The 25816-nt window shown below is 37.3% G+C and overlaps 1 protein-coding gene across 2 annotated transcripts; it reads left to right on the top strand.

Annotated features, from left to right (window-relative positions):
* The first annotated feature begins 174 nt into the window (after positions 1 to 174).
* On the top strand, positions 175 to 24697 carry SLC35B3 (solute carrier family 35 member B3). 2 transcript variants are annotated; one of them, XM_056484359.1, is made up of 10 exons: positions 175 to 374; positions 4497 to 4772; positions 6036 to 6157; positions 7992 to 8146; positions 9623 to 9730; positions 11823 to 11920; positions 14579 to 14671; positions 15077 to 15188; positions 18117 to 18186; positions 19245 to 24697. In XM_056484359.1, the coding sequence occupies exons 2-10, from the start codon at positions 4572 to 4574 to the stop codon at positions 19393 to 19395; spliced, it is 1110 nt and encodes a 369-aa protein (XP_056340334.1). In that variant the 5' UTR covers positions 175 to 374; positions 4497 to 4571; the 3' UTR covers positions 19396 to 24697. The 2 variants fall into 2 exon arrangements, with proteins under 2 accessions (XP_056340334.1, XP_056340333.1); XM_056484358.1 differs by lacking the exon at positions 175 to 374 and adding an exon at positions 394 to 471.
* Positions 24698 to 25816: the final 1119 nt, after the last annotated feature.

Genomic DNA, 25816 nt, shown 5'->3' with positions numbered 1-25816 from the left:
AGGTCCCTCCCAACCCTAACGATTCTGTGAACTCCCCGGTCTCCCCCAGAGAACGTGGGGAAGCCCCTCAGCAGCCGACTCCGGCATCCAGGAACCCGGAGCGATGAGCGATCCCCCGGCCCCGCCGCGCCCCTCAGGCGCTCGCTGGCACCGCGGCCCCGCCCCCAAGGCGCGGGCCCAGGCCGGGCAGCGGAACGCCGAGCGAGCGAGCGGCGCTGTGCCGGTGCCGATGCGCTCGCCGCTCGCGCCGACCCCTGGCCGCCACTTCCGCCGGCGCGGGCCCGCGGCAGGCAGCGATCCCGGCGGGCGGGCGGGACGCGCTGGCGGGGGGCGGCCGGCCGGAGCCGCCGTGCCTCTCCTCGCCCGCCGGACAGGTACGGGGCGGGGCCTCTCCGCGCTGCTTTCCTCCCTCAGGGACGGGGGGGGTCGAGCGGAAGCGTCGCCCGGCATCGGGGGGCCATGGGCGCCACGGTGAGGGGCGGCGGGGGCGGGATGTGGAGCGGGAGGAGGCTGACACTGAGCGCCGGGACGGTTTCGTCCCGCGGGGCCCGTGGGCAGCGAGGCATTCCCTATCCCGGGGGAAGGGCGGGGAATGGCGGCCTGTGGCGGCTGGAGAGCTTGTGCCAGCCCTGCCCAGGACAGCTGCCAGGCACTCGGAAGGCGCACACCTGGCAGGAAGGAAGGCTCAGGGATCTTGCTGGACCTTATCCCCTTCCCTCCTTTGCCGCCGGAGCCGGACACAGGCAGTGTCAAGCAGAGGATCTGCTCAGGTTTCCCACAGATGGACTTTGGCGTCCCGGTCACCTGGCGCATCCCTGTTGTGGTGCCAGCTCTGTCCTGCCGCCAGGCGCTTCTGGCATAGTCTCCGGGGATCATGGCCAAGGCCAACGTGGAGCTTGCCTTGTGTGTCTCAGGCGGACAGTTCTTCTGAGGCGCTGGTTTCTGCCAAAATTACGGGTTTAACAAATGTTCTTCAGTGTTAAAACACCTTGGCCAACCAAGGCTCGAGCTTCTTACTGATGTTCTTTCCATGCTTAGTACAAATCGTTAACTTTTTGGAGGCCACAGAAATGTCGCTTTTCTACTCACTTGTTCATTTGTTTCTCCTTTATGTAATAATGACTATTTTGTGTGCTAGGTTAAAGTACTGATCTGCAAGGGACTTTATTTTAAAAGGGGAAGAAACAGGAAATCTTTGATCTAAAGAATGTGTTGTTTAAACTTTTACACACAGGAGAAAGAAAAGAGGGAAATTGGTATTTTACACAAATCAGGACAGCTCTTAACTCTTAATAAAACAGATTTTTTTTGTCTGTTTGTTCAAGACATGAATTAGGGATTTTGATGGGAGGAGTAGGAATAACAGTTTTCATACTTAGAAAAATAGCAGTTGGAGAAGTCACAGTGAATTTCAGAAGAGTTCTGTCACTGTTCCCAATGAAATTACTTGTGGAGACTGTTTCAAATGCATGAATACATTTACAGTTTCTTCAGCTGTTACATAATTTTCCTTGCAGGATGTAGAGTAAAGCAATTACCATGTATCTTAGGTTTATGGATGGTCGTGGTGTTTCTGGAGCAGTGAGTGTTTCTTGCCACTTTGCTGACAGACTCAGTGATTTGCAAAAAATTAAGTGGAAAGACTGTAAAATCTGATGGCGTTTCTGAGGAAATATTTTTAATAGGAATAGTTGGAAATCGAAGATTATGTTGATTGTGTGGTTTAATGCTGATAGTCAGCTCAGCACCACACAGTCGCTTGCTCACTTTCCTCACTACACCCAGAGGGATGGGGTGAGAGGAAAGGAAGAGTATAAAAAAGAAAAAAAAAAGTATGGATTGAGATGAATATGTTTTAAGAAGTGGAGAAAAATATGGAAAAAGAGAAGCAAACCAAAAGAGGTGATGTAAAGATGATCACTCCTCCCACAGGTAGATCAATGTCCAGCCAGTTCCTGAGCAAAAGCTATCTGACCTCCCTGAACGCCCTCCTCTCACTTTTTGTTGCTGTCCATGGCACTTTATGGAATATCTCTGCTTAGTTCAGGTCATCTGCCTGGTTGTGCCCCCTCCCAGGCTGCTGCTCATACCCCAGGCTGTTCACTGCAGGGGCGGCAGAGAGAGAAAGAGAAAAGTCCTTGAAGCTGTGCACGCTCTCTCAACAGTCACTAAAACTCTTAAGTTTTTGGACTCTTGAGGAACCAATGACAGTACATGTCTGTGTCTTCTTCTGAGCATACATCATACTCTGTTTCCACTTAGCTGAAAAGTGAGACTCAGGTTGCATCTGCAGCACTGAGAAGCTGTGGCACTAACAAACACTGGGTTCCTATCAAGAGGAAGTGTTCACTGGACAGGAAAGGTCTGAGCAGGCATCAACAAAAATCTGAGTTCAGCTGAGACGCCAGCAATGGATACTTTCTGAACTGCACTGATTTTACTTCATGGAGATTTGATCTTTGGGCTTGAACTTGGGAGTCCTGACTTTGCATGCAATTCTTTCTGGGAGAGTAGTAATTTGTATCCTGAATCAGGTAGGATTACCAAGCATCTTCTGCATTTTCTGCAGGCAGCTCCGGGATGGGATGCTATAAACACGGGATTAAAAAGGACTGCTCTTTATCACACCCAATCTCAACAGCTGTACATAATAGATTTTAGAAGCTTCATTTTAAAAAAAACCCCGAAACAGTTCAGTTGTTCCCTCTTTCATTTTTAGGCTGTTTTGGAATATAGATAGTCTAGAGATGGAAAAGGTAAATATGTTCATGATCATTTCACACCCACTTGCTCTCATTCTTCTGTCCTTAAAACTATTTTTTTTCTTTAGTGGTACTCCATACTTGTATTGAAACCAGGTCTGTTTTCTTTTCATTGGGGTTTTGTTAGGCTAGACAAGTTATGCCTTCATCTTATTTCAGTTCCTAAGATGGGCAACCTGTTCCTCCATCCCAATAAACCTTGTTTGCCACTGTTCTTTCAATCTTTCTCTGAGGGTGGTCAGAACTGTATTATACTGTATGGAAAGGCTCACTCATGCCTCATTGTCTGACATTAGTGCATTTCTAGTTTTACTAAAAATAGTCTACAACTTTTTTTTTCTTTTGTGTTTTGGTCACTTCATGTTGGGATTAGCTAAAAATCCACAGGGGTAAACTTTCTACCTCTCACTTTTGATCTTCAGCTGAAGAGCTATGAATTTAAGCACAAATAATTATTGTGGTCCCTAAATTTCTGTTATACTCCTCAAGATGTTCTTTCAGAACTCTAGTGGCAGTATTGTTCCAACCTGATAGTAGATTGTATGAAAAAAGGAAACATAAGTACAAAGCAAGCTTTGTACTAATACTTCATTTTTCAGCTAACCTTAAAATTTCTAGTATTTTATAATATATTTATTTACCAGTGTTCTTGCAGATTGCATTTATTGCATGATCTTGTGTTAATGTACTAGGACATTTTCAATTTTAAAACAATGGGGAAAGCATTTTTTTATAAATGTGTGATGAGGAGAATTACTCTTCAGCTGGGAAAAACAAATCACTAAACAGTTTGGGACAAACACAGTTTAATTACTGACTGCTCACTGAAATTGGTGTTGACCTATGCTTAAATATCTTGGGACAATTGGCTGACCAGTATGTTTCATCTTTAAAAAAACCCATCAAATATCATACTTACTGTCTGCTGAGCTGGAGAACAGAATTACTTGCATCACAGTCTACTAAGCTGATGCATTTCTTCTCTGGGCTTCAGTCATCTGTTTAGTTTTCTGTTACATGTGGAAATAGCTGCATGCAATAAATATTAAAAGGATTACCATATCATAGACCTCATCAGATAAACAATCTGGTTTTTGAGACTGGCATCTCAATCTGCTTGTTTCAATCTCCATGTTCTTTTCTGAAAAACTGTGCAAGAAATAGCGAATAAAAGTGAGGATGAGGGCATAACTTCTTCCACTTCCATGCTTGTAACTGGTCATAGGCTCTAATCTGTGGTTTTTAGTAAGCTTCCCATGTTGTAAACTAGTCTGGTGTGTTTTGCTCAGAAGATGAAGGAAAGCAGGCAGAACCACAGTGCTTCAATACCAGTTCTTTCTCTGTGAGTTGGTCACGGAAATCACTTCTGTCCCAAGCAGTCATTCCTGTGAGCACATGATAGGAACAGTTAGAGCTGGAGAAACTCAAGCTGGTTTTCTGTTGCTGATGTTTTGGGGTTGATTGGTTAGTTTGTTTGCTATGTCAAGTGTAGGAATGAAGCAAAACTGCTTTCATAAAGTGTTAATGGCCTCTGTTTTTAACTTTTGTTTTAACAAAGTTAACTGATGTTAACTTTGGACATCAGAAAAGATAAGTAAAATTTGTGAAAAAAAAAAAAAAAAATTCAACATAACTTCAAAACTTTTATATTTTCCCTATAAATGTCACATCCATTTACTGTTGTTATTGGAAGGCTGTGTGTTATGTCCCATCTGACTTCAGCATTTCTTTCAGCTTTCAGACAGAAAACACACAGGACAAAAGCAAGCAGAAGACAACAATAGCCCTGAATGCAGCGAAGCAGGAACCATGGATCTGAAATTCACTTCATCAAGAAAATACATTTCCATCAGTGTACCTTCCAAATCTCAAGCTATGTCTCCCCATATCAAATCAGTAGATGATGTTGTAGTTCTTGGCATGAATCTCAGCAAATTTAGCAAACCTACTCAATTTTTCATCTGTGTTTCTGGAGTTTTTATGTTTTATCTAATCTATGGATATTTACAGGTAAACATTATGAACTTGTGTTTTAGGCCAATTCCTTCTACCCCTTTTCTTTTACAATAGCATAATACTATAGTATGTATTTTAATATGTATAGATTTTAAACTAGGTATTTGTTGCAAAGTCAGCCTTTCAGTATTCAAGACCAGCACGTAATATATAATCTAAGTTTCCAGTATGGCTCATGTGCCTGTAAAGTGTCAGTCACTTGGACTTTCATACCTTGATCTTTTACTTCTGTGTGCAAGATACACCAAAGTCTTCATTGGTGCTGAAACCTTTAGATCTCCCTAAGTTCCATGAGTATTGTACAGTTACTGTCTTCTTTTTCTCTCTGCTCTCAGGACAGAGCTGAAACATGTATTGTGGTAGTTTGTTAAACAGAAGCATAATGTTTATGCCATTTTAGTTAAACATTTGCCATTCTGCTAATCTTTTCTCTCTTATCTTGGGCATCTATGTTTCTGTTCCCTATTTTAAATTATTTTGAAATTCACTGAGTATTCTCAATAAAGCAGTGATTAAAACACATGATAATTAAAAATCATTTTTCTAATGCAGTTTTCCAAAGCAGCTGAGAAGTTTGTTAACATAAAGTTACTTCAAAAGACTTAAGAGAACATGATCAGTAATTAAAAGCAGAATCTCAGAAAGGCAAATATTAGGTAGCCTTTTGTTTCTATGACTTATACACCTACATAAATCATTATGCAGTGTATGTATTTTTCCATTAAAAATTGCTCTGGTTTAAAATACTCCTACAGCATGCAAATTTATGAACTCACAAGTGCTATTCATTGTAGCCACTCAGAATATTAGGTGTGCCTTCCTAAGTGCTGAAAATTGTCAGTAAGGATACTTGTTGGAGAAAATTTGTATTAAATTTATCCTGAGATATTTATAAAATCTAAATACAAACGGTCTGCTGAAGTAAATGAACTGAAAAGCAGCAAAAAAGCAGGCAGGAAGCCATCTATAATATAAGATAATTACTAATAGATCAAATGTATCCCCCTAATGAATTGATCCATTAATTTAGTGTATTTACAACGACAGTAAAATTTCTTCTTTCATTTTGGAGAACCTAAATTGTCTTTTCTTTTTCAATACTTTGCAAGTTAAATAAGGCAGATAAATGTAGTTGATAACCATTATCTTCAAAGCTTAGATTTGCATGTACATGAAGGAAAAAGGTCTGTTGAATTTTTTTGTCCATTTAATATTTTGGTGTATGTACGTGACTTTGGTGGGTTTTTGTTTTTATAGGAATTGATATTTTCAGTGGAAGGTTTTAAACCTTTTGGTTGGTACCTCACTTTAGTGCAATTTGGATTTTATTCCATTTTTGGACTAATAGAATTGCAGTTGATTCAGGACAAAAGAAGAAGGTATGTGTTTTTCCAAGCATTTTACCCACTGTCCATGAAATTAGAAGCATTTGATACTTATGGTAAATTTAACTTCTGTTTTTTGAATGTGAGGCATTGCTAGCAGTTCTGTAGATAAAAGAAAGTAAATTTGCTGGATGGTATTAGAGAATATTTTAGAAGCACCCACTTTGATTTCAGACCTTTAAGTAGTTTTGTTGACTGCTGTCACTGTCCCACTTACAGAACATATTGTATCCTTAAGGTGGCTGACTCATGTATGTGTTGCCTGGGATTATCACATCTAGAACAGAGCCAATGTACTTCCCAGCACTTGAAGCCATCTGTCAGTGAATATGTTTTCCTCAAATATTGGCACCTCCTCACCAAGAGGTTCCTCTAACATGCTGTGCATCTTGGAGAGTGTCAGAGGTCTGCTCTCTGCTTGCCCTGTGCCTGAGTTGGTTTGCTTCAAAGGATGTGCTGAAGTGTTGTGGTATTCATTTAACAGCACGCATAACACTCTGCCACAGAACTTGCAATTGACCAAGGAGATTTTTGATGTCTTGAATCCCTTGGAAATGGGATATTTTTTGACACTGTGTAGCCATTCTGCAGCCTTCTACCCATCTATAGCCACTGCAGAGTATTTACTGAGGCACTCTGGAAACTTGAATATAGGCTCTCATGGTGTACATGGATTTTAAAGTTGCCTTCTATTCTAGTTCAACACAACTAGTTTTTCTTACCTGCATTTAGCCTTGGATGATTTTTGCATATACTGGTTTTTGATTATAAAATTATTTTTTTGCCAAACAACATAACTTTGTTGTTGATAAATTATTCCTTTTACTTTAAACACTGCCAGCTTTTATTTGAAGTTATCAGACTTTTCAAGATGCATCAGATAATATTGCACAGTTACCTTTTGGGTTACTACTATTTATGGGGTATTATTACCAGTTGGTAATGCTTACAGAGCAAGACCCTTCAAGGAAGTTGCTTTGGAAATGTAGATCTGAAATACATTTTGAATTTTATTTTATATAACCTAGACGTCTTCTTGTAGACATGCAGAAATCTGTATTTCTTGTATTTTAAATTTTTCTTGCATGCCTCACAGTATGTGCACAACTCATAATGAGTTACAGATAAGACAGGATTGCAGCAAGACATCTCCTTATGTTCTTAGCGTGGTTCTGAGTATGCATGAAAAATAGCTGAACATATGCACAGCAATAACTGTAAAAAAATCACAAAGTGAGCACAAAAGTAACTGTTGGATCATCTGTTGTCAGGTGATAAGTTTATCAAATTGTGAATAAAACATTGAAAATGTTCAACGAGACCCTCTGTTCATGGTATCTGAATCACTTCTCTCTTAGTTTCTTTGAGTTTTATAAAACAGTGGTACCTTTTTCAACTTCCTTCCTTTTACAAATGTCAAGGTTCACGGGAAAACTTCACCAAAGAGCTTGTCACAGTGACCTGTGAAAGAACTGAGATCTAGGTTATCTTGGTATACCAATCTTCCACGTTTCCTTTGGCAAATAACCTGAAACCTTTGTCTTGATTCTTGTGTAAATAACATACCTGTCCAGAAGGAGATTAAAAAATTACTGCTTGAATACTTCATGAGCCATAAAGTTTTTATTGTCTTTTTGCTTTTTATTCATAGTGAGAGAAATTAAATATGAAATCACACATTTATGTGCATTTTTTTAATTTATATGAAGTGAAATTCGAGAGAAATATGCTGAGGTTGTATTACAAAAGTATTTCTTTACCTGAATTTTCCAAGCTAAATCTCTAGATGAGTCTGTAACACCAAGATTTGTATGTTTATGTTTTGTAGAATTCCTGGCAAAACCTACATGATAATAGCATTTTTGACAGTGGCAACTATGGGTTTGTCAAATACCTCTTTAGGATATCTGAATTACCCTACTCAAGTCATCTTCAAGTGCTGTAAGCTGATTCCAGTTATGATAGGTGGGGTTTTTATACAAGGTAAGTGTTAGTCTTGATATGATATGTCTGTTTTTAGTTGCTTCTTTGGGAGGCAGTCATAGATAAAATCCTGTACTTTTTTTTGATTCCACTGGTAGAATTTTTCCTGTAGGAGGAAAAAATGAGACTTTCTGGGGCATCTTCTGAAAAAATGTACAAATATAATTAGATCAACAGAAAATACAGGGAAAAACATTCTACAGGTCACTTGCAAAACTTCATTTTTACACAAGCTTTTTTAATTTTTAAGAAGTATAAGTTTGTTTTCTAAACTAAATTCATAAATGAAAAAATTTCAATATTGAAATGGAAAACTTGGAAAAAATCCAACCATGAGTTGTGGAGAAAATCCCTACCCTTGTTTGAAAATATTAATTCCTAAATTTTGATTGACTGTTTAATCGGAAATACACCTGATTTTGCATGTCTGTGGCTAGTCCTAAAGTCATAGTGCATATTCCAAGAGAAAATGGAATATGGAGAAAACCAGATAAAGGTTTTAGTTATGTGAATGAATATACTTGAGTATTTCTGGATTTGGAAGACTTAAGTATATTATAAAAATTTGTGTTAAATACACAAATATTTAGTCAGTAAAGCTCCACATGGACAAGTATTATGTAACAAAATCTAGAATGCTGTATTTCTGTTTCTGTAGGTAATTCTGGCCTTCTGGTTGAAAAACAGCTCTGAATTTTCAGAGATTTCAAATTTACATATGTACATGCCCACACAGTATTTACCTTTTATTAGGAGTAATTTTTTATCATTTTAATGCAAAGTGACTGGTATTTCCCTAAAGCTTTGTGAAACTTTTTATTGTGTTGTAGTAGTGTAGTCTCAGAAGCTATTTTTTTTATTACTGTTAAAAAAATTCAGTTCAGCAAAGTTCCCTCAGAAGCTTATGTTCAAAGTTCAGCTTCTGAGCAAACAATATGCTATTTCATGTTGCCTGTGTCAATTTCAAACAAGATATACTAACTCCTGCTTTTTCATGTCCTTACTTTCTTTTTCTATTCCCTTCCATTACCTGTCTCCCCAAAACTATAAGAGAGTATCAGGTTCTCAGAGTACCAAAGTTGTCTGTTAGTGTTTGGAATTGACTTCTTTCACTTCAGTAAAGGCAGCCGAAATGTTTTGTATGAGGGAGAAATATTAAGAAACATCTAAGCTGTCCTGAAGTTGCTAAGAGAATGCTTAGCAGGAAGGATGTGCTTTGTGCCAGTGCTGTAACTGTGGACTCAAACCAAAGCTGATCACAAGAATCAGATATTTTCCATTAGGGTCCTCCCCTGTGGAAGGAATTTCTGTTGTAGAAGAAACTATGTCCAGTTGTGAAAGATCAGAGCATTGAGTCTTCTGTTTAAATAGAATAATGACTTAACGATGTTTCCTTTGTCTTCTGGTCTGTTAAACCGGATAAATATGAAATTGTGAGAGTGCTAACAGTCCATTCTTGCTGTTTGCATTTTGTAGGAAAGCGTTACAATATTGTAGACGTGTCTGCTGCCCTTTGTATGAGCCTTGGATTAATATGGTTTACTTTAGCTGACAGCACAGTTGCACCAAACTTCAACTTGACAGGTAAAGACATATTATACTTTAGAGTTTAAGGAAATGCTTGGGTTTTCCTACAATAAGCATTCCATAGAAGTTCTGAGCTCTTGTTGGAGTGGCTTTGGATATCCTACTGAAAATGCAAGTTTCATTGTAGCTTAGCACTAGCAGAACTCTCTCTGTGGCAGAAGAGACCTCTGTTCAAAGCATAAGTTCTTAGGTTCCTAAAATTTCTGGAAACTGCGCCCTTTTGGTTGAAATGTCTCATGTATTCTCAAGAAAGACTTGCCCCAGTCTAGATATATATATTTAAATACAATAAAATTCAGTTGGAACATTTTAAAACTTAAATATTTTTAAATTTTTAAAACTTTAAAAGATGTCTTTTCTAGTTAAATTTTTAAGTGTTTTTCCATTTCAGAATTATACACTTTATATTAACTGATGATCTCAGGCAGATTTGCTGTAGTTTTTAGGTGGAGTTCTCACATTTTAAGCTTTTAGTACTATCTAAAATCAGAAGCAAAACAAGGATTTTAACTGCTTGGATTTAAAATCTTAGTTGAATTTCTTTCTCAAATGACAAAGGGTAATTGAATTCCTGAGTTCATTCCAATGATTTGTGTAGAACTGCTTCCATGCAGATTTCTTTGAGAAGTAATTTGAGAGCATCTCCTAATTGTTTTTCTAATTGTTCTTACTTATGCTTTACATACAATGCAACATTGCTGGTCTCATCCATGGCTTTGCTGCTGCTACTTCTGCTCAGCACTCTCACGATGAGTGGAACAATTTTCCTCACACTCCAAACTGTGTAATGGGTGTAAATTTTTCTTGTCTCCACATTTCTCCTCTCCATATGCACTGGTGCTTCAGTTTCCAGGTAACCTTTTCGTCTCAGTCCAGTGCTGAACCCATGTATTTGTCCAGTGGTGTGCCTGGGCCATTAAGCATAGCTGGAACATGAATTATGATGGAGAATGCCCATAGAGACATTCATCCATCACTTTACAGAGTGAAATTGCTGAGCTGGAGCTGCTGTTATATCTTTGGACCAGAGCTGAATCCATGCCAATGAGATATCTGTATTTTTGCATTACCAGTATTTTTCATGTTATCACATTTTTTCCATTGAGTTATACCTTTTCCAGTGCCTGATAATTTTGAATGATGAAGGGACCTGGAAGTTCCAGCCATGGAAAGGAAATGGTTCCCAAACTAAAAACACTGTTTTAGAAGTTTTTGCCTAGAAAATACCACCTTAAACTTCATGGACCTTGAAAATGTTAAATCTTCCTCCAACTGAAAGAACGTAGGATTAAGAAAATAATACACTTGATTGTTTCAAGTCTTCTAATTTCTTCCATCACACAATCTTTTAAGGAGCCAAGGCTAGAGCAGGTTTTGATTTGCATTTTGATGATTAGTATCTTCTGTATTGTTGTATACTTAGGAAAAGTATTTCAGCGTGTGATCATCATTAAATACAACAGTCATGAAAGTTTGTAGGTTGGGAAATGAAGGATGATTGACATGACTAGAGTCATCAGTGTTTTGTTATTGGAAAGGTGATTACAGTAGTGACTGTATAGTGACTTCATTGTGAGCATAAGTGGTAACCTAAAACCATGGGGTTTGTATCTGAGCAGTAGGGTTTTTTTAAATTAATGTTACAGTAATGAGAGATTTCTACTGGCAATCCTCTTGCATTTGTTTTACCGTTACAACTAACATTTCTAATAGCCTTTGTCAGGAAAAGAAATAATGTGGGATTAACTACTCAAAAAGAGTATTTTTCTGGTTATTTAACTTCATTAACTAGCTACTACTGATACTCTGTCACTCTTGTTACTACAAAAACTACAGCTGACTTCTTCATAGCAATGTTCAGATGTTCCCAACAAGCTTAGAGACACACAGTGCTCAGGGGTTAATTGGTGGAGGGAGAGTGGAGGTAGGCACTGCTTAGTACTGGTGTCATGAAATATTTTTGGCATTTTGATGTTGAGAATATGTTATATAGAGGAGGGATGGTTATTATTTTTCTATTTCTTGGACTTTTTGCCACCATTTTGCTGGTGAATATTCTGAAGAGGTTTTTGTTTGTTTGTTTTAATAGGTGTGATCTTAATATCCCTTGCCCTCTGCGCAGATGCAGTTATAGGAAATGTACAGGAAAAAGCTATGAAGTTGCACAATGGCTCTAATTCAGAAATGGTAAATACCACATTTGCAATTCTAAAAGGACATGTTTTATCATAGGCAAGGCATACATTGAGAAAGCATGGGACTTAATGTACTTTTCTCTTGCTTATGGTAGGAAAAGCTCTTGGTGTACTGTTCTTACGGTTTTCTGTTTGTCTGAGAACTTCCGATTTTTCTGTTGCATTTTTTAACCTTTCAAGGGTGCTGCTTTCTGTGTGCAACTTCAAATGTATGTTGCAGCTACAGAAACACTCATTTCTACCAACAATTCCTTTGTCTACCCTGCAGGCCTGAGATCAATGTAGTGTTTTTTGTAGGATCATGCACTTAATCTCTGAAAAATACACACCGTTCTTCTGGTATAGTTGAGCATGTGTTACATGGAACATGTTGCTTTTCTTACTTGCTATACTTCATATTCTAGGGTGTGCTAGCACTTGCAAGGCAGGTTTTTTTAAGTCTTTTTAAATCTGTAAAACTCTGGGTGAACTCTTTATTCCTGATTCAGTCAAATACAACTTTAAAAATGTTTTGCTCAGTATTTTTTATATACTTACTTGGAATTCATATTATCTGGTCATATTATATGGTCTGAGGTTATTTTTCTTTTTAGACAAAACTTTTTTGAATTTGGTGTATTTTTCTCTGAAGTTGAGTAAATATAAGTAAATCTTTTACTATAAAGACACGATATGAACATGCCACAGGTAAAAAGATACTGAAATTTATTTTCTGTATTTGGCATGTATTTGATATTTAAGTAGAAAAATCTAATTTCTCATGAGAATAGCATCATAAATGGAGAAAAATTAGAAGGAATCTTCATTTAAGGCTGGAAGTGATTTAGGATGGCTTGCAAAGTTTAAGCTACAAGTTTCTGGAAAGCAGAACATATAACAAAAAGTGTCACTGTATTCTTGTTTTTATTCTTGTACTTTTTCTTAGTGTTCACTGTTGACTGCTGCTGGGGGCAGAGATTTAGCCACATGACCTGGTGCAGCCTTCTTTAGCTGTCATTTCCAAAATCAAACCAAAGTGCAATCTGTTGCTGTTTTCTTGTCCACTTTACATTTGACTGTCATTGCTACCTTACCTACAAAACTCCTGCTGTCTCCAGGACTTTGCTTTTTATTCTGCATTAGTCTGACAAATGTTGGTCCTCATGCTGTATACTCATACTACTTGTAGAGGATGAGTGTAATGGTTTAGGATATAAAGGTTTTGTCTGTGGTTTAGACATTCCACTTCAGGATTTTGTTCAATTTGGTGCAGAAGTACAAGCAGAACTTTGGAAATAATTTTCTATACTTGAGACTGTGGGTAAAAATTTAATCTGAATTGGAGATCAGGTTTAATGGACAGTGATGTGGAAATAAAATGGAACAATAAAGGAACCTGTCATCCACAGGGTCTCTTACTCTGTCAAATTTGGAAAGTGCCCTGGATTTAAGCAATTGCGAAAAGAGAAAAGGAAATACTAACCACTGTTCTGGAAGGTTATACCTGATTTTTGCCTTATGTATCATTCTATGGAAGTGATGTATGTTAGACTGCCTAACAAGGAAATAGGAATGTGGTGCTTCCTGGCTGTGACAACTGAAGTGTGTGGGTACTTAGGGAGATGAGTTGGATGCAGAGGCAAGTGAAGAGCTAGGGACTGACTTCTGTGTGTATAAACAGAGTCCAGTGAAAGCTCTGAAGGTCTGGTCCTTGACTTTTAAGTGTTTGAAAGCAGGTCTGCTCTTTAAACATAAATGCATCCTTTATTATGGAGCAGTGATAAGTGGTATGTTGTGTCGTGGAATTACTAATATTTTTTTCTCAGTAACTGAGATACAACAAGACACTAAGTTTTGAAATCATAGATCAGTATGTTCTAGTCAGTATTGTGTAGAATAGTTCTGTTGACAAGAAAAGGCTACTAAGTGTTGCCCAAACAGCTAAATGCCTCCTGCAGCATGGATGGATGGATGGATGGATGGATGGATGGATGGATGGATGGACGGATGGACAGCTCCAGCTTCTACTTCTGTTGGCTCTGTGTGGGAAAGGATGGATGAAAATTGTTTTGTTGCTCAGTGCAGCTATGAATTGAGTGAGGCTGCAGACAAAATAAAGAGCTTACCTGTTTCTTGAGTGTTCTGAGCACTGAGCTGGTCATATTTGAAAATCCTGAAAACCATTGTCCATGTGTACCATGCATGTGAACTGATGAAACGTACGTGATGCTTCTGGTGATTCTGTGCTACCCTTTGCACATTTAATGTAAAGCAGATCTTAACTGTGCTGGATAAGTAGCAGAAAATGAAATATGTGTAATGTGTTCTTCAGACTATTAAATTGCATAGTTGTAGGAAGTTTTATTTAGGCTGTGAAATCCTGAACTTGAAGGATTTGCCGCAGTTGACACTGACCTCAGGATATTATTAACTGACTAGCTTTCCAAACTTCTTTTATGTTGTTGTGAGTAGGAAGAATGTGTCTAACACTTAATGTTGACTTTTCACTGTATATCAACTATTATATAAATTCTAGTAAAAATATCATCAAACCCTGCAAATTCAGCTCTGAGAAACTGAGCATATTAATAGGGCCAAGCATCTGAAAGCATTTAATTTTGTCTTTTTGTATAGTATCACCTAGTAATTATTTTCTCTTACACTATTCTAGGTTTTGTATTCCTATTCAATAGGTTTTGTATATATTTTATTTGGATTAACGTGCACTAGTGGATTAAGCCCTGCAGTAACATTTTGCTCAAAGGTAGGTGTAAAGATTTCCCTTTTTCTATAAAGAACCTCATTGGAAAACCTTGCTCTGTATGATTTAGAAAATCTCATCAATTCTCTCTCTAAAGTTCTATTTTCATCATGTAAACAGGTTAACTTGTATAATTCGTACAGTAAGCAAGTTTTTCCAGTCTTTGATGTATAAGACAGGGTAATGTTTTAAAAAGCAACAAAATCACAGGACCAGACTTATGAGCTTATAATTTCATTATTATTTTTCCATTATTTAACTAAAATTAAATAAGGATTTTTGCATGAATGCATTGTTGAACAGCTTATTATTGCTCAAGCAGTTGATTAAAGTCTGTAGTTTTATGTCATTTTGCAATACCTCAGGGTTTGTTTTACATTTTCCTAACCGGCTTTTTTATTGTTGCAGCATCCAGTTCAGACTTATGGTTATGCATTCCTTTTCTCCCTGACTGGGTATTTTGGCATATCCTTTGTTCTAGCTTTGATTAAAATCTTTGGTGCCCTTCTTGCTGTAACAGGTATGAACAAATGATATTTTTACTGCCTTTGTATAAAAAACAAAGTAATCCTATTCTATTGTTTAGGACAGAGCTTTTGACAATTGTTCTTATTCTGGCTTTTTTTTTTTTCTGTTCTTTGTGCTGACTGATTTGTGTAGCATACATCTTCACATGATAGAATGTGTTTGAGAGCTTCCTGATTTGTTTTGTTCCACAGTTTCAACCATGAAGAGCCTGTTAAGTAAACTTGTGCATGTAGTCCTTGCTGTTTTAGTGCAGTAACAAACGCTGTTCTAAATGGAGGAGTTGAAATTGAATCACAGAATAATTTGTGTTGAAGGAACTTAAAAGACCATCTAGTTCCAACTCCCCTGCTATGGACAGGGACACTTTCCATTAGACCAGTTTGCTCAAAGCCCCATCCAACTTGGCCTTGAACACTTCCAGGGATAGGGCAGACACAGCTTCTCTGGACAATCTGTGTCTCACCACTCGGATAATAAAGAGTTTCTTCCTAATATCTAATCTAAAGCAACCCTCTTTCAGTTTAAAGCCATTCCCTCTTGTCCTTGTCTATGTCCTACATGCCCTTGTAAATAGTCCTCCAGCTCTCATGTAGGCCCACTTTAGGTACTGTGAGGTGCTATAGGGTCTCATCAGAGCCTTCTCTTCTCCAGGTTGAACAATCCCAAGTCTCTCAGCCTGTCTTCATAGGAAAATACAGAAAGGAAAAGATGTATCATTTAAAACTTAAAAGGAAAAGTAAGGATGTCCTAGAAAGGCATGGTAGCCAGTGACATTGTTTCTAAGCACATGAAACTACGAGCATTAGTCACAAGGGCCTGGTGGGAGGGAAGATATAGCAAGATGTCATGTAGCTACTTTCCTTTCTTCTTCCCCTAAAACACACCCTGGTTTCTGTCAGGTGATGCTCTAGTTCACTCACAGTAGTGGAGGGGAAAATACATAATTGTTCTCTGACCTGAGGGTTGCATGCTCTGATTTCCTATCAGTTATTTCCTCTGCAACGTATCTGTTTCATATTTGCTTTTAACCAAGTTCAGTAGCTCTCCTGACTGGAAACTGACCCAGAGGAGAGGGTTGCTTCATGTATTAAAATACCTCTTTATAAAAAATGTCTCACTGTACTAAATAAAGTTTTAAAATGCTGTAGAACAGTAAACTTTTCCCAGGTTTTCTTATGTCTGACCTTGACAATTCTAATACTTGAGCCTTTCTGTCTTGCCTGTAGCAATATGAAAATGTTTATTGTGCCTTGGAAGAACACCACATTCATTACTGTCCCTCCCAGCTCCCCCATCCACCCTCCCCCTTCTTGAGGGGAGTGGGGTGAAAGAGTTTAATGAAAATTGTATTTCTATTAGCAGAATGAGAAATTATCAGACTTAATTGGGAAAAAGAAGAAAAGGCACTTAATTTAGAAGGAAATGGTTACATAAATATTTTAATTAATAACTGATTTGAAAGAACAGAAATAATTGTAATTAGAAAAACTGAAGTAATTTAACCATTTTTTAAATTATTCATTTGTAAACTGTTTTCTAATTAAAACTCAATTTTCTTTTTCATTCTCCTTTAATTTTTCATGTAATAGAAAATCATTTTATTTGATGTGCATACATTTCTTAAAATGTAAAAAGAAAATTAGTACTAAAAAGTTGAAGTGGGGCAGATAAAGCAGTAGTGAAGGCTTTTTTTCTACTATAAAACACTCTTAAGTGAATATTTGTTTGTGGGATAGAGTTGGGAAGAACAAAACTTGCTTTTCTAGCCAAAGCACTGTGAAAGTATATCAGTAGTCATTGATTCCTTTTGCCAATGTGTTGCAGTAAGACTAATTTGGATGTAGTTACACAAATATGACTTTCCAGTATAGTATAGTAAAAGGAACTTCATGGTAAGCAAATATTTTCTGATAATTAAAAAATACATTTTTTAGATACAGACCTACTGCAGCCTGTACTAGGTGTTTCTCAAGTGAGGACCCTGTGCCATCATGTAGAATAACCCCTTCTCAGGCCCTTAGCCTCCGTAGCTAAACCTGTGTGCCTAGCTGCATTCTTACTTTGTTTTTAAACGTTTTCCACAACTTTCACTCATTTTTCAATTTTGTTTCAATGATAAGCTACTTAGGTTTCCTGGTACACAATTTGCTAGTAATGTTTTATCCTTGTTCATTGCAGATGGCATTGAAATTGTTCAAATAATTGTTGGAACTATAGTTAATTTCAGTTCAACCAACGAGTTTTTATCTCTATTTTGGATAAAAGATTGTGTTCTTCATTCACTCTTCTTACTACCTTGATTTTTTTTAGTGAACAGATCACATGCAGAAGAATGTCTCTCAGTGGTTTTGCTGAAAACCTCCTAATGCAATCATTGAAATCTGACATCCTTGGTCGCTTAGGCTTCTAAGCAGAATTGTAGTTCTCTGCACTGTTTGGGAAATTTTTTGTAACTTCAAAAGAATGATGACAGGATAATCCCATATCACTCAAAAACAGAGTCCAAAGCACCACAGAGTTATAATAACATGAGGTGGGAATGGCAAGATATTTGACCTTTGATCTTTGGTGTACATCCAAGCTTTAACAGATGAGTTTATATCATCAGTTTACTCGCATGTTGCTCTCAGAGGCTGTGGATTGATTAGAATGAAGTTGTTAAACAGCAAGTTTTGTTCTGGAAATTTCCTTGCTGCAGATAGTGTGACTGCAGATGGTATTACTGACACAGTGTACTTTTTTTCAAAAATCACATGGTTCCAGTGCTGCACTGGTACATCTGCAGTCTGTGTTTGCACTAAGGGTGTGATCATCATTTTAATGAGAGAGTTATTTTATGAGGTTACCTGCTAAGCCTTTGTTATGCTGTTTTGTTGTAACTGAATTCTTAAAGAGGTTATTACTTGTTTTTCCTCTGCAGTAACAACAGGAAGAAAAGCAATGACCATTGTGCTCTCTTTTTTGTTCTTTGCAAAGCCGTTCACGTTACAGTAAGTAACCGTTTTATAGTTTTTAGTGGTTTACAAAGTAGTTTATAAAAATTATGTTCTTCATCATGGAAACATAACTACACTAATTAATCATATTCAGAGTTTAATGTTTATCTGTTCATATCTTCTACAAGTATTGGCAATCTACTGTAAATAATGACTGGCTTGTTGATGCTAATCATCCTAGAGAAAAGAGTTTACATTTTTCTAAAGGTCTGGAAAATAACAGAGAAAATTAAAGAAAAACCTTACATAAGATCTAGTGCTTATGATACATAATTAATTGTTTGAGTACTTTCTCTGTGGTGGAAAATTTGGCTAAAGGAGGGGATCTTCTCCGCTATGTTATTGTTCCTGGTTTTATAAGCTCAGATTTGAATTCTTAGCTAGCACTTTTAAATAATTGTATTTAAATTGCCAAATGTTTGAGCCTCAATTTATTCCCTTTTTTAAAATTTTAAGGAAGAGCTTACATTGAGAAATGCAGTTAAGTTGCTGCTTTGATTTTAATTGCTTCAGGTTTGAAACAACATAAAATTCTATTTTATTTTTATATACAAATTGATTTAAGAGAAAAGCTTGCACACAAATCCCAGATGGAATTTACACCAGTTAAAAATATTGAGGCTTAAAAGAATGGAGAGGTGAAATAAGAATGTGCCTACATTGGATATGGATATAGGGCACAAGTGAGGAAACATTTTAGACCAGTAACAAACAGTGCTGCTCCCAGAGCCATATGAAGGAAAAACGTACTAAAACCCCCTGAGGATTATTTTATTCATGTGAGAAAGAACAGCTACTTTTTTAGTTATTATTTAACTTATAAATGCACTTTAATAAGCTCTCCAGCCAGGACAGGAAAAAAGAAGGGTGGAAGAATAGTGATAATAAAGATTCAGAGAAATTCTGTCTCAGGGCCCACTGATTTTTGGGGGATGTTTCTTCAACTCTTTTCTTCTTAATGTAAGGATCGTTTAATCCACAAATACTGGTATGTAATTGCTACAGATAAAGTGCTAATGGTAACTTATTTCCCCTCTTCTGCCTCCTTCTAGGTACGTGTGGTCAGGCTTACTGGTTGTCCTTGGTATATTTCTTAATGTTTACAGTAAGAATATGGACAAAATCAAACTGCCTTCACTGCTTGGTGTTTGGAAAAAAAGTGTGGAAGAAAGAAAATCAAGGACGTTGTCACAAACTGTATAGACAGTGGTTCATGCCTTGTCTAGACTTTTACTTACTATTTTATTGGAACAGTCTTCAACTGATTCACTTTCCAAAGGGAATGTTATTAAAACCAAAGGAGCTGAAGGCATATTGTCTGCTTGCAGATTGCTATAAATGCACACTTTTGTGAGCCCTTTCTTCAGAGCACTTGAATTCATCACAAACAGTTGTTGTAGGCCATTGTCAGACGGTTTTATCAGCAATGAAGGACAGCAGCTCCTGGCAAACTGCTGAGAAGCTGCACTCAAGTGGGACAGTAGAAGACTAATTTGGGCATTTTAATAATATTGGCCATGTGGCTGATCTGAGATTAGTGGTTCTTTGTTAATTGTCTAGGTGGGGTAATTTAAATGTAATGCTGTATTACTCACCAACTGGTTGACCAAATTGTGAATTTAAAGGTGAAAGGTTTAGAATACAGTATGTTGTCACTCTTTTACATTTTAAATAAAAATGTTGGGTTTTTTTTAAATTATTGTTCAGATCATCACAGAACTTGATATTTATTGTAATAATTGAAGTTTTTATGGAAATTCTAGTGTTACTCTGAGTATTGCTTGCAAGTACACAAAACTGAGATTGAGTTTGTGCAGTCAACACTCATGCTTCTGCTAAGGGGAAATGGTCTTTTAGGCCTGAATGGGGTGAGACTGAAGCAGTGGTGTAAGAAACTGTAATTTGCTTAATCTGTGGTGAAATACGGAATTTTTAGTGGCCTGTGGCCCTCTATCATAGTGGTATAAAGAGACATGGAATTTCTCCTTAAATTCATATCATCAAATCAAAATTCTTCAATTTCAATATTATAGTAAATAATAACAGCGTCAGCTAATGTGATTGAAATATGTACTGTGTCAGTCTGTGTGGTCTTCTGATGAAGTTAAGAGGATTAGGATACAGATTACAATTTTCTGTCTTCAGTTGCAGGAGGAGACAATGTGCTACCAATCTGTCTTTTTCATCATGAATTTAGGAAGACTAAGTCCATTTATCTCTCTTTCATAGTCAACTTGGCTTTTGAATCACTTTTCATCTCTTTCATTTTATATGTTTAACAACAGCACTTTAAAAATACTAATCACCTTACAAATCATTGTTCTTATGTGGTCATGGTTTTTTTGTTGTTGTGTCCCTTAGATGCATCTTGGTGTGTGTTCTTTCAACTTAGACAAAAATTAATTGAATAATAGAAATATATTGTCAGAAAGAGCATACAAAGAATTTAAATATCTCACAGGATGCCCTTCTGTCAGAAATACTAGTTAATGAAAATATTCAAGATGTACAAAATGTTTTTCAGACACTTAGGAAGAATTGCTGTTTAAAGGATCTTGTAATCAAAGCACAGACACAAAATGTGCCTTAAATTTTTCTTGTTAATTTGGTAGCTCTGTCTGTCTGTCACATTAGGTACATTAGGGTATAGAGCATGGGATAGCAGCCATCTGAGCACAATGGGATGAGCAAGAGAAGAGCTGTGCTGACATAACTGTACTGTTCCCAGTGCTGACACTTCTCTGGGGTGTCAGCAAAGCCTCTCAACACATACAAACCCACTGTTGCCAAGTCGGGAGAATTTATTGCATGGGACAGGTTTAGCTTTTAAATTCCCAGCTGCTGCATGATTGACTGTTTCCTGGATAGGGTAGAGAGGTGAGAATTGGATGTACAGATACACCTTGAAAGAGACAGGTGGCCTGCCATGCCTGTCTGTTTTCATGTTGCAGCCAAAGTTTTATGGCAAAGTATGATAAAGCATTCCAATTTCAAATTTGGTGTAAGAGTGCATTTGACCAAGTCAAGGGGATTGATACACTTCTTTTTCTGTAATATTTATCAACTCCTACATTCCCTTGCACTCTTTGCACTGAATGAAGTTCGTCTTTCCAGCGAGGTTAAGATAATTTTACAGTCCTAGTTCTGCCATCTGTAAACTCTGCCTATTGCTATACTTTATTAGCTTTCAGGAAAACAAATTATGTGAAAGCTACAATATATGCAGAAAGTCATAGTAAATATAATTCATTTGGCATCTATTTTATTTAAATAAATGAGAAGTCATTCACCAAGTTTCTGACTAGAATTCAAATGTAATATGTATGTTTCTGAACTGTTTATATAATCCAGTTTAGTCTCTGTTGTCTGTCTTTGGAAAGTATAGTAATCATAATAATTCACCTTTTAATTTATTGTCTATTTTATACAGGACTGAGTTAATGAGCTATTGTTAGGGGAAGTTTTGATTTATTTTTTTAATAATTTTCTTAACTGTAGAAGTGTAGGTTTTGTTTTACTGGTGTACTTTAAAATTATTTTTTTATACAAATGGATATTGTAGGTTTACTCTTAATAGCATAGTTTTAAGAGTCAGCTCTTTATTTTCATAGGTGTGAGTCTAGTACTTGCCAATCAACAATATGTAAGTGTGTTAAAAAAATGCACACACAAGTGAGAGTAGTTCATCATTTGCCACACAGTTTCACACCTTCACTAATAAAACCTTTATTTCAGTGGGTTGCTGTTTATGGGGTTGTGGGGTTTTTTAATAAGCTTCATAGTGCATGCAAGTTAGAAAACCTTACAAACCTGCAAGTGTTCTTACTTACAAAATTTTGGGGTTGAGTCTTCTGTAATGAATATGTATGTTGGTTTTGTGTTGTCTATGAAATACGAATAAGGGCTTGTCCACAAAGTAACTGTAAGTTATTTATTTTTTGTGTAAGAACACTTATATTGGGGTGTTGGTTAACCCTTCCCTGCATTGAAGGCTGGTTTTAGTAACTATTGCATTTTATACCTATTGTCTCCTGGGCTCTACAGTAGGCATGGTGAAACTATAGGAAAAAAAAGCATTCAGTTCTCTCACCAGAAAATTTGTTATCTAAACATAATGTGAATTAGTTGCTTCTTATTCTTGTGCTACACAACTTTTTCCTCACTATAAAAAAATCTTAAATCTGGTGATTTAGAGATTGAGAATTTCAATGCTGTAATAACCAGTAAAATTTAAGTCTGACCAATATCTCCATTGATGTCAGCAACCCACCTCTGTGACACCTGCTTTTGCCTCCTTTGGAAATAGGAGGGAGCTCTGTTTTCCTAAATCAGCATGCATTTGCAGTTGCTTCCATATTACATTTTTGCATTTGTCTGGCACACTTCAGTAATGAGGAAATTGACTGTGCAGTGGATTTCTTCAGTATTTCAGTATGTCAATATCATCAGAACTGCTGATTACACAGGTACCTGTGTGTGAGTACAAGTGTGGAGGACTAATGCCCTGCCCTCCAAACCTACTGTGCTTCCTGATCCTGCATTAAACTGTTTTTCTTCATCTTGTTTTACCACTCCTGTGCTTTGAACTTAACAAACATTTTAAGTTAAGTTTGGACTTTGTCACTCCTACTTGTCTTCCTTACTTCCTTACTTGTCTTTCTTGCTTTTAGATGTGAAATCCTTTTTCAACATGCTCTGTCTATGTATAGTTTATTTCAGGTTTGTATTCCTGCATTTAAGGGCTTACATCACACTCTTACAGGTTGGTCACATTCCAGATTTTCTGTTTCATATAATTTATAACCATCTGGATGATTATTTTAAATCCTTTTTTCTCCATGAAAAAATCTTTCATATTTCTCATTATTTTTGGAAAGATCTTGCTGAGTGCACATATGAGTTAACTCTTTGACCTCATTCCATCTTCCAAGAAAGATCTTATCTCTTGCCTGCCTGTGAGAACTAGAGGAAGAGGAAATAAATTATTTCAAGTGCTCTTTTTTTTCTTTAATAAGTGCCTTCCTCACTAACCTGGTGTGTCTTAATTGTTTCTTTTCTTTCTGCCTCCCATGCTCCCAGGCACAAACAAGCCCTTCTCTCATGTTTGACTGCTGCTTGTTCAATCATGGAAACTTTTTGAGTTGTTTACTGTTCTGAAAAGAGGTATAAAATTGCATGTATACTCTGGAGGGCAGGAAATAATAAGTAAACTTCACAAGTTAAGGAAGTAATTAAATGGATTAATACTTTTTTCTGGAGGGATTTTATATATGGTTTAGTTAATAGCTCAGAATTTGTTAGTGGAAGGAGTTTTCTTTTACATTTTACCTGTTTAAAAGTCTTTATATTAATTTTAATATTTAATATCAAACTTCTAACTGTTGAGACAGTTTATAGAGATTAATTTCAGTCTTGCCTATAAGGCAGAAAAGCCCTATCTCAATTTCAGAGATGTAGCATAAGTGGTATCTTGCCTAAAGTTGCCTTGGTAAGTCTGTGATGGGGGAGGAATAGATGTTAAGACCTCCAGTTATTCTGTGCCCCAAGTCCAGCAGAGCCCATCTGTACTTTAAATGAAATGGTACCAATGTAAGCCCAGTTTTCTTTTACCCTTAGCATAAGAGATGATAAATTGTTTCTTTTCCTTGTTCTGTACAAGTATGATTTAAAGGGAAAATAAGCCATTAAATAGCTTTTCTGTATTTTATTTGAAGCTTTTTGGCATTGTTATTTTCTTGTTATTTGATCTATTTTCTATGAGCACTGCTGTGGAAGCAAGCCAGACACAGTAGCAGTTTTAGGACAAGTGTTAATATCATTCACTTAAAGGTGACTGGTTCACCTTGCTACTAGTCAAAAGCTGCTGCCATGGGAAAACTGTGAGGAATTGTCATCACATGAGGTATTAAGCATAATGATGCCTTGTTGGGTCTGTATCGCTTTGCCATTCACTTGCAATAAAGAACATTCCTGCCCAGATAGCCAGCTTAGAATACAGTGCTGACTTAACACCTCTCTACACCTGGATTGTGCTGTTGTGCTGGGTTTTTGAGGTGTGTTAGTGATGCATTGCTTTTCTCTACTTTTGGTTATTTCAATGTTTTCTTTGTTAGATTTCTCAGTTTTATGCTTGCTCTTTTTTTCCCTTTTTTTTTTTCTTTTTTTTTAATACTTACATTTTAAGTGTAAAGTTTTACTTTGTAGTTTTCATTGCACCTGTGTAGTTCTGTGTCCAGTTCTGAGCTCTCCAGCACAAGAGGGAAATGGGACTAGAGGAGAGAGTCCAGCAAAGTGATCCGAAGATGATGGACTCAACCAACTTGCCTGTGAGGAAAGGCTGAGAGCTGCCTGTGGGTGGCTTTGCTTTGAGAGGAGGGTTAGACCATATGACCTCCAAAGGCACCTTCCAACCTCGGTAGTTCTGTGATCTTTAATCTTGCTATCTGTCTATCTTCCACTTTTTCTCTCCTGTTTACAAATTGTTAATAAATATGCTTGGAACTAGTATCTCTGAGTTGGTTGCAGTAACTGCTGGAGCTGGCTAAGCCATGCTGGAAAACCTGCTAGTGTGGTTCTGCCTGAACCAGTAGTGCCTTCAGAGCACAGTCCTGTGGGGAGAGAGATACCTTCATTTGGAGAGCAAATGCATGACACTATGGATGAAATTGATACTGTCAATATAGAATGAGTTCAAAGTTGCTTTTTATTTTCTGCATTAAGATCTTGCAGTTTGCTGCTCCAGTGCAGCACCTGATCCGCAGATAGGCTGGAGGTGTTGCTACACCACTTGCTGCCTTCTTGTCAGCATTTGGCATGACCATGAACATGTGGTGGATGCCCTGTCCCTCATTCAGCACCTGAGAACAAACTCCACTTAAATACAGTTCTGTAGTGACAGGCATTAATGCAAGCAGAGCGGTGCAAAAATCCAGTACGTAACAGGGTCTGCAAGAAACACGGACAAACTCTTTATCAGAGGCTGCTGTGATGGGGTAATGGTTTCAAACTAAAAGAGGGTGATTTATGTTGGGTAGAAGGAAGAATCTGTTTACATGAGTGTGGCAAACCAGTGGAACAGTTGCCCAAAGAGGTGGTAGATGCTCCATCCCTGGAAATATTCAGGGTTGGACAGGACTCTGAGCCACCTGATCTAATTGAAGGTACTCCTGCTCATTGCAGAGGGTTAGACCAAGTGACCTTTAAAGGTATCTTCTAAACCAAACTATTCTCTGTTCTCAAAGAGGATTTGAGGTCCCTGGAGGGTTTTAATACATAAAGAAGAGTTCATATAGGCTTCAGGCAGTAACAAGCAGAATTTAAGCTCTTTAAGCTTTAACATGCCCTTAATCTTTTGTTGATGTAGCCTAAAGTTAGGATTATTTATTTTATGTACTATCCAAATTTTGGTACTGGAAAATCATTTTAGTGAGAAATACACTAAAAATTACCCTTAATAAGCAATTCAAGCTAACAGCTGGTAGTGCTGTATACCTAGTTTACCCTATCCTGTGCAGTGCAGCTAACAGACAAAAACTGAGTAAGTGCTTATCCTCTTCAAGTGAAGACTGTATTCTTGCTGTTAGGAAATATGTGAAAGAAAACAAATTCTGCGTAACTTTGTAGA

Source organism: Oenanthe melanoleuca, chromosome 2 (genome assembly GCF_029582105.1).
Source record: "Oenanthe melanoleuca isolate GR-GAL-2019-014 chromosome 2, OMel1.0, whole genome shotgun sequence".
NCBI lineage: Eukaryota > Metazoa > Chordata > Aves > Passeriformes > Muscicapidae > Oenanthe > Oenanthe melanoleuca.
The sequence above is the reverse complement of the archived record's forward strand: the minus strand, read 5'-3'. Positions and strand labels throughout refer to the sequence as shown.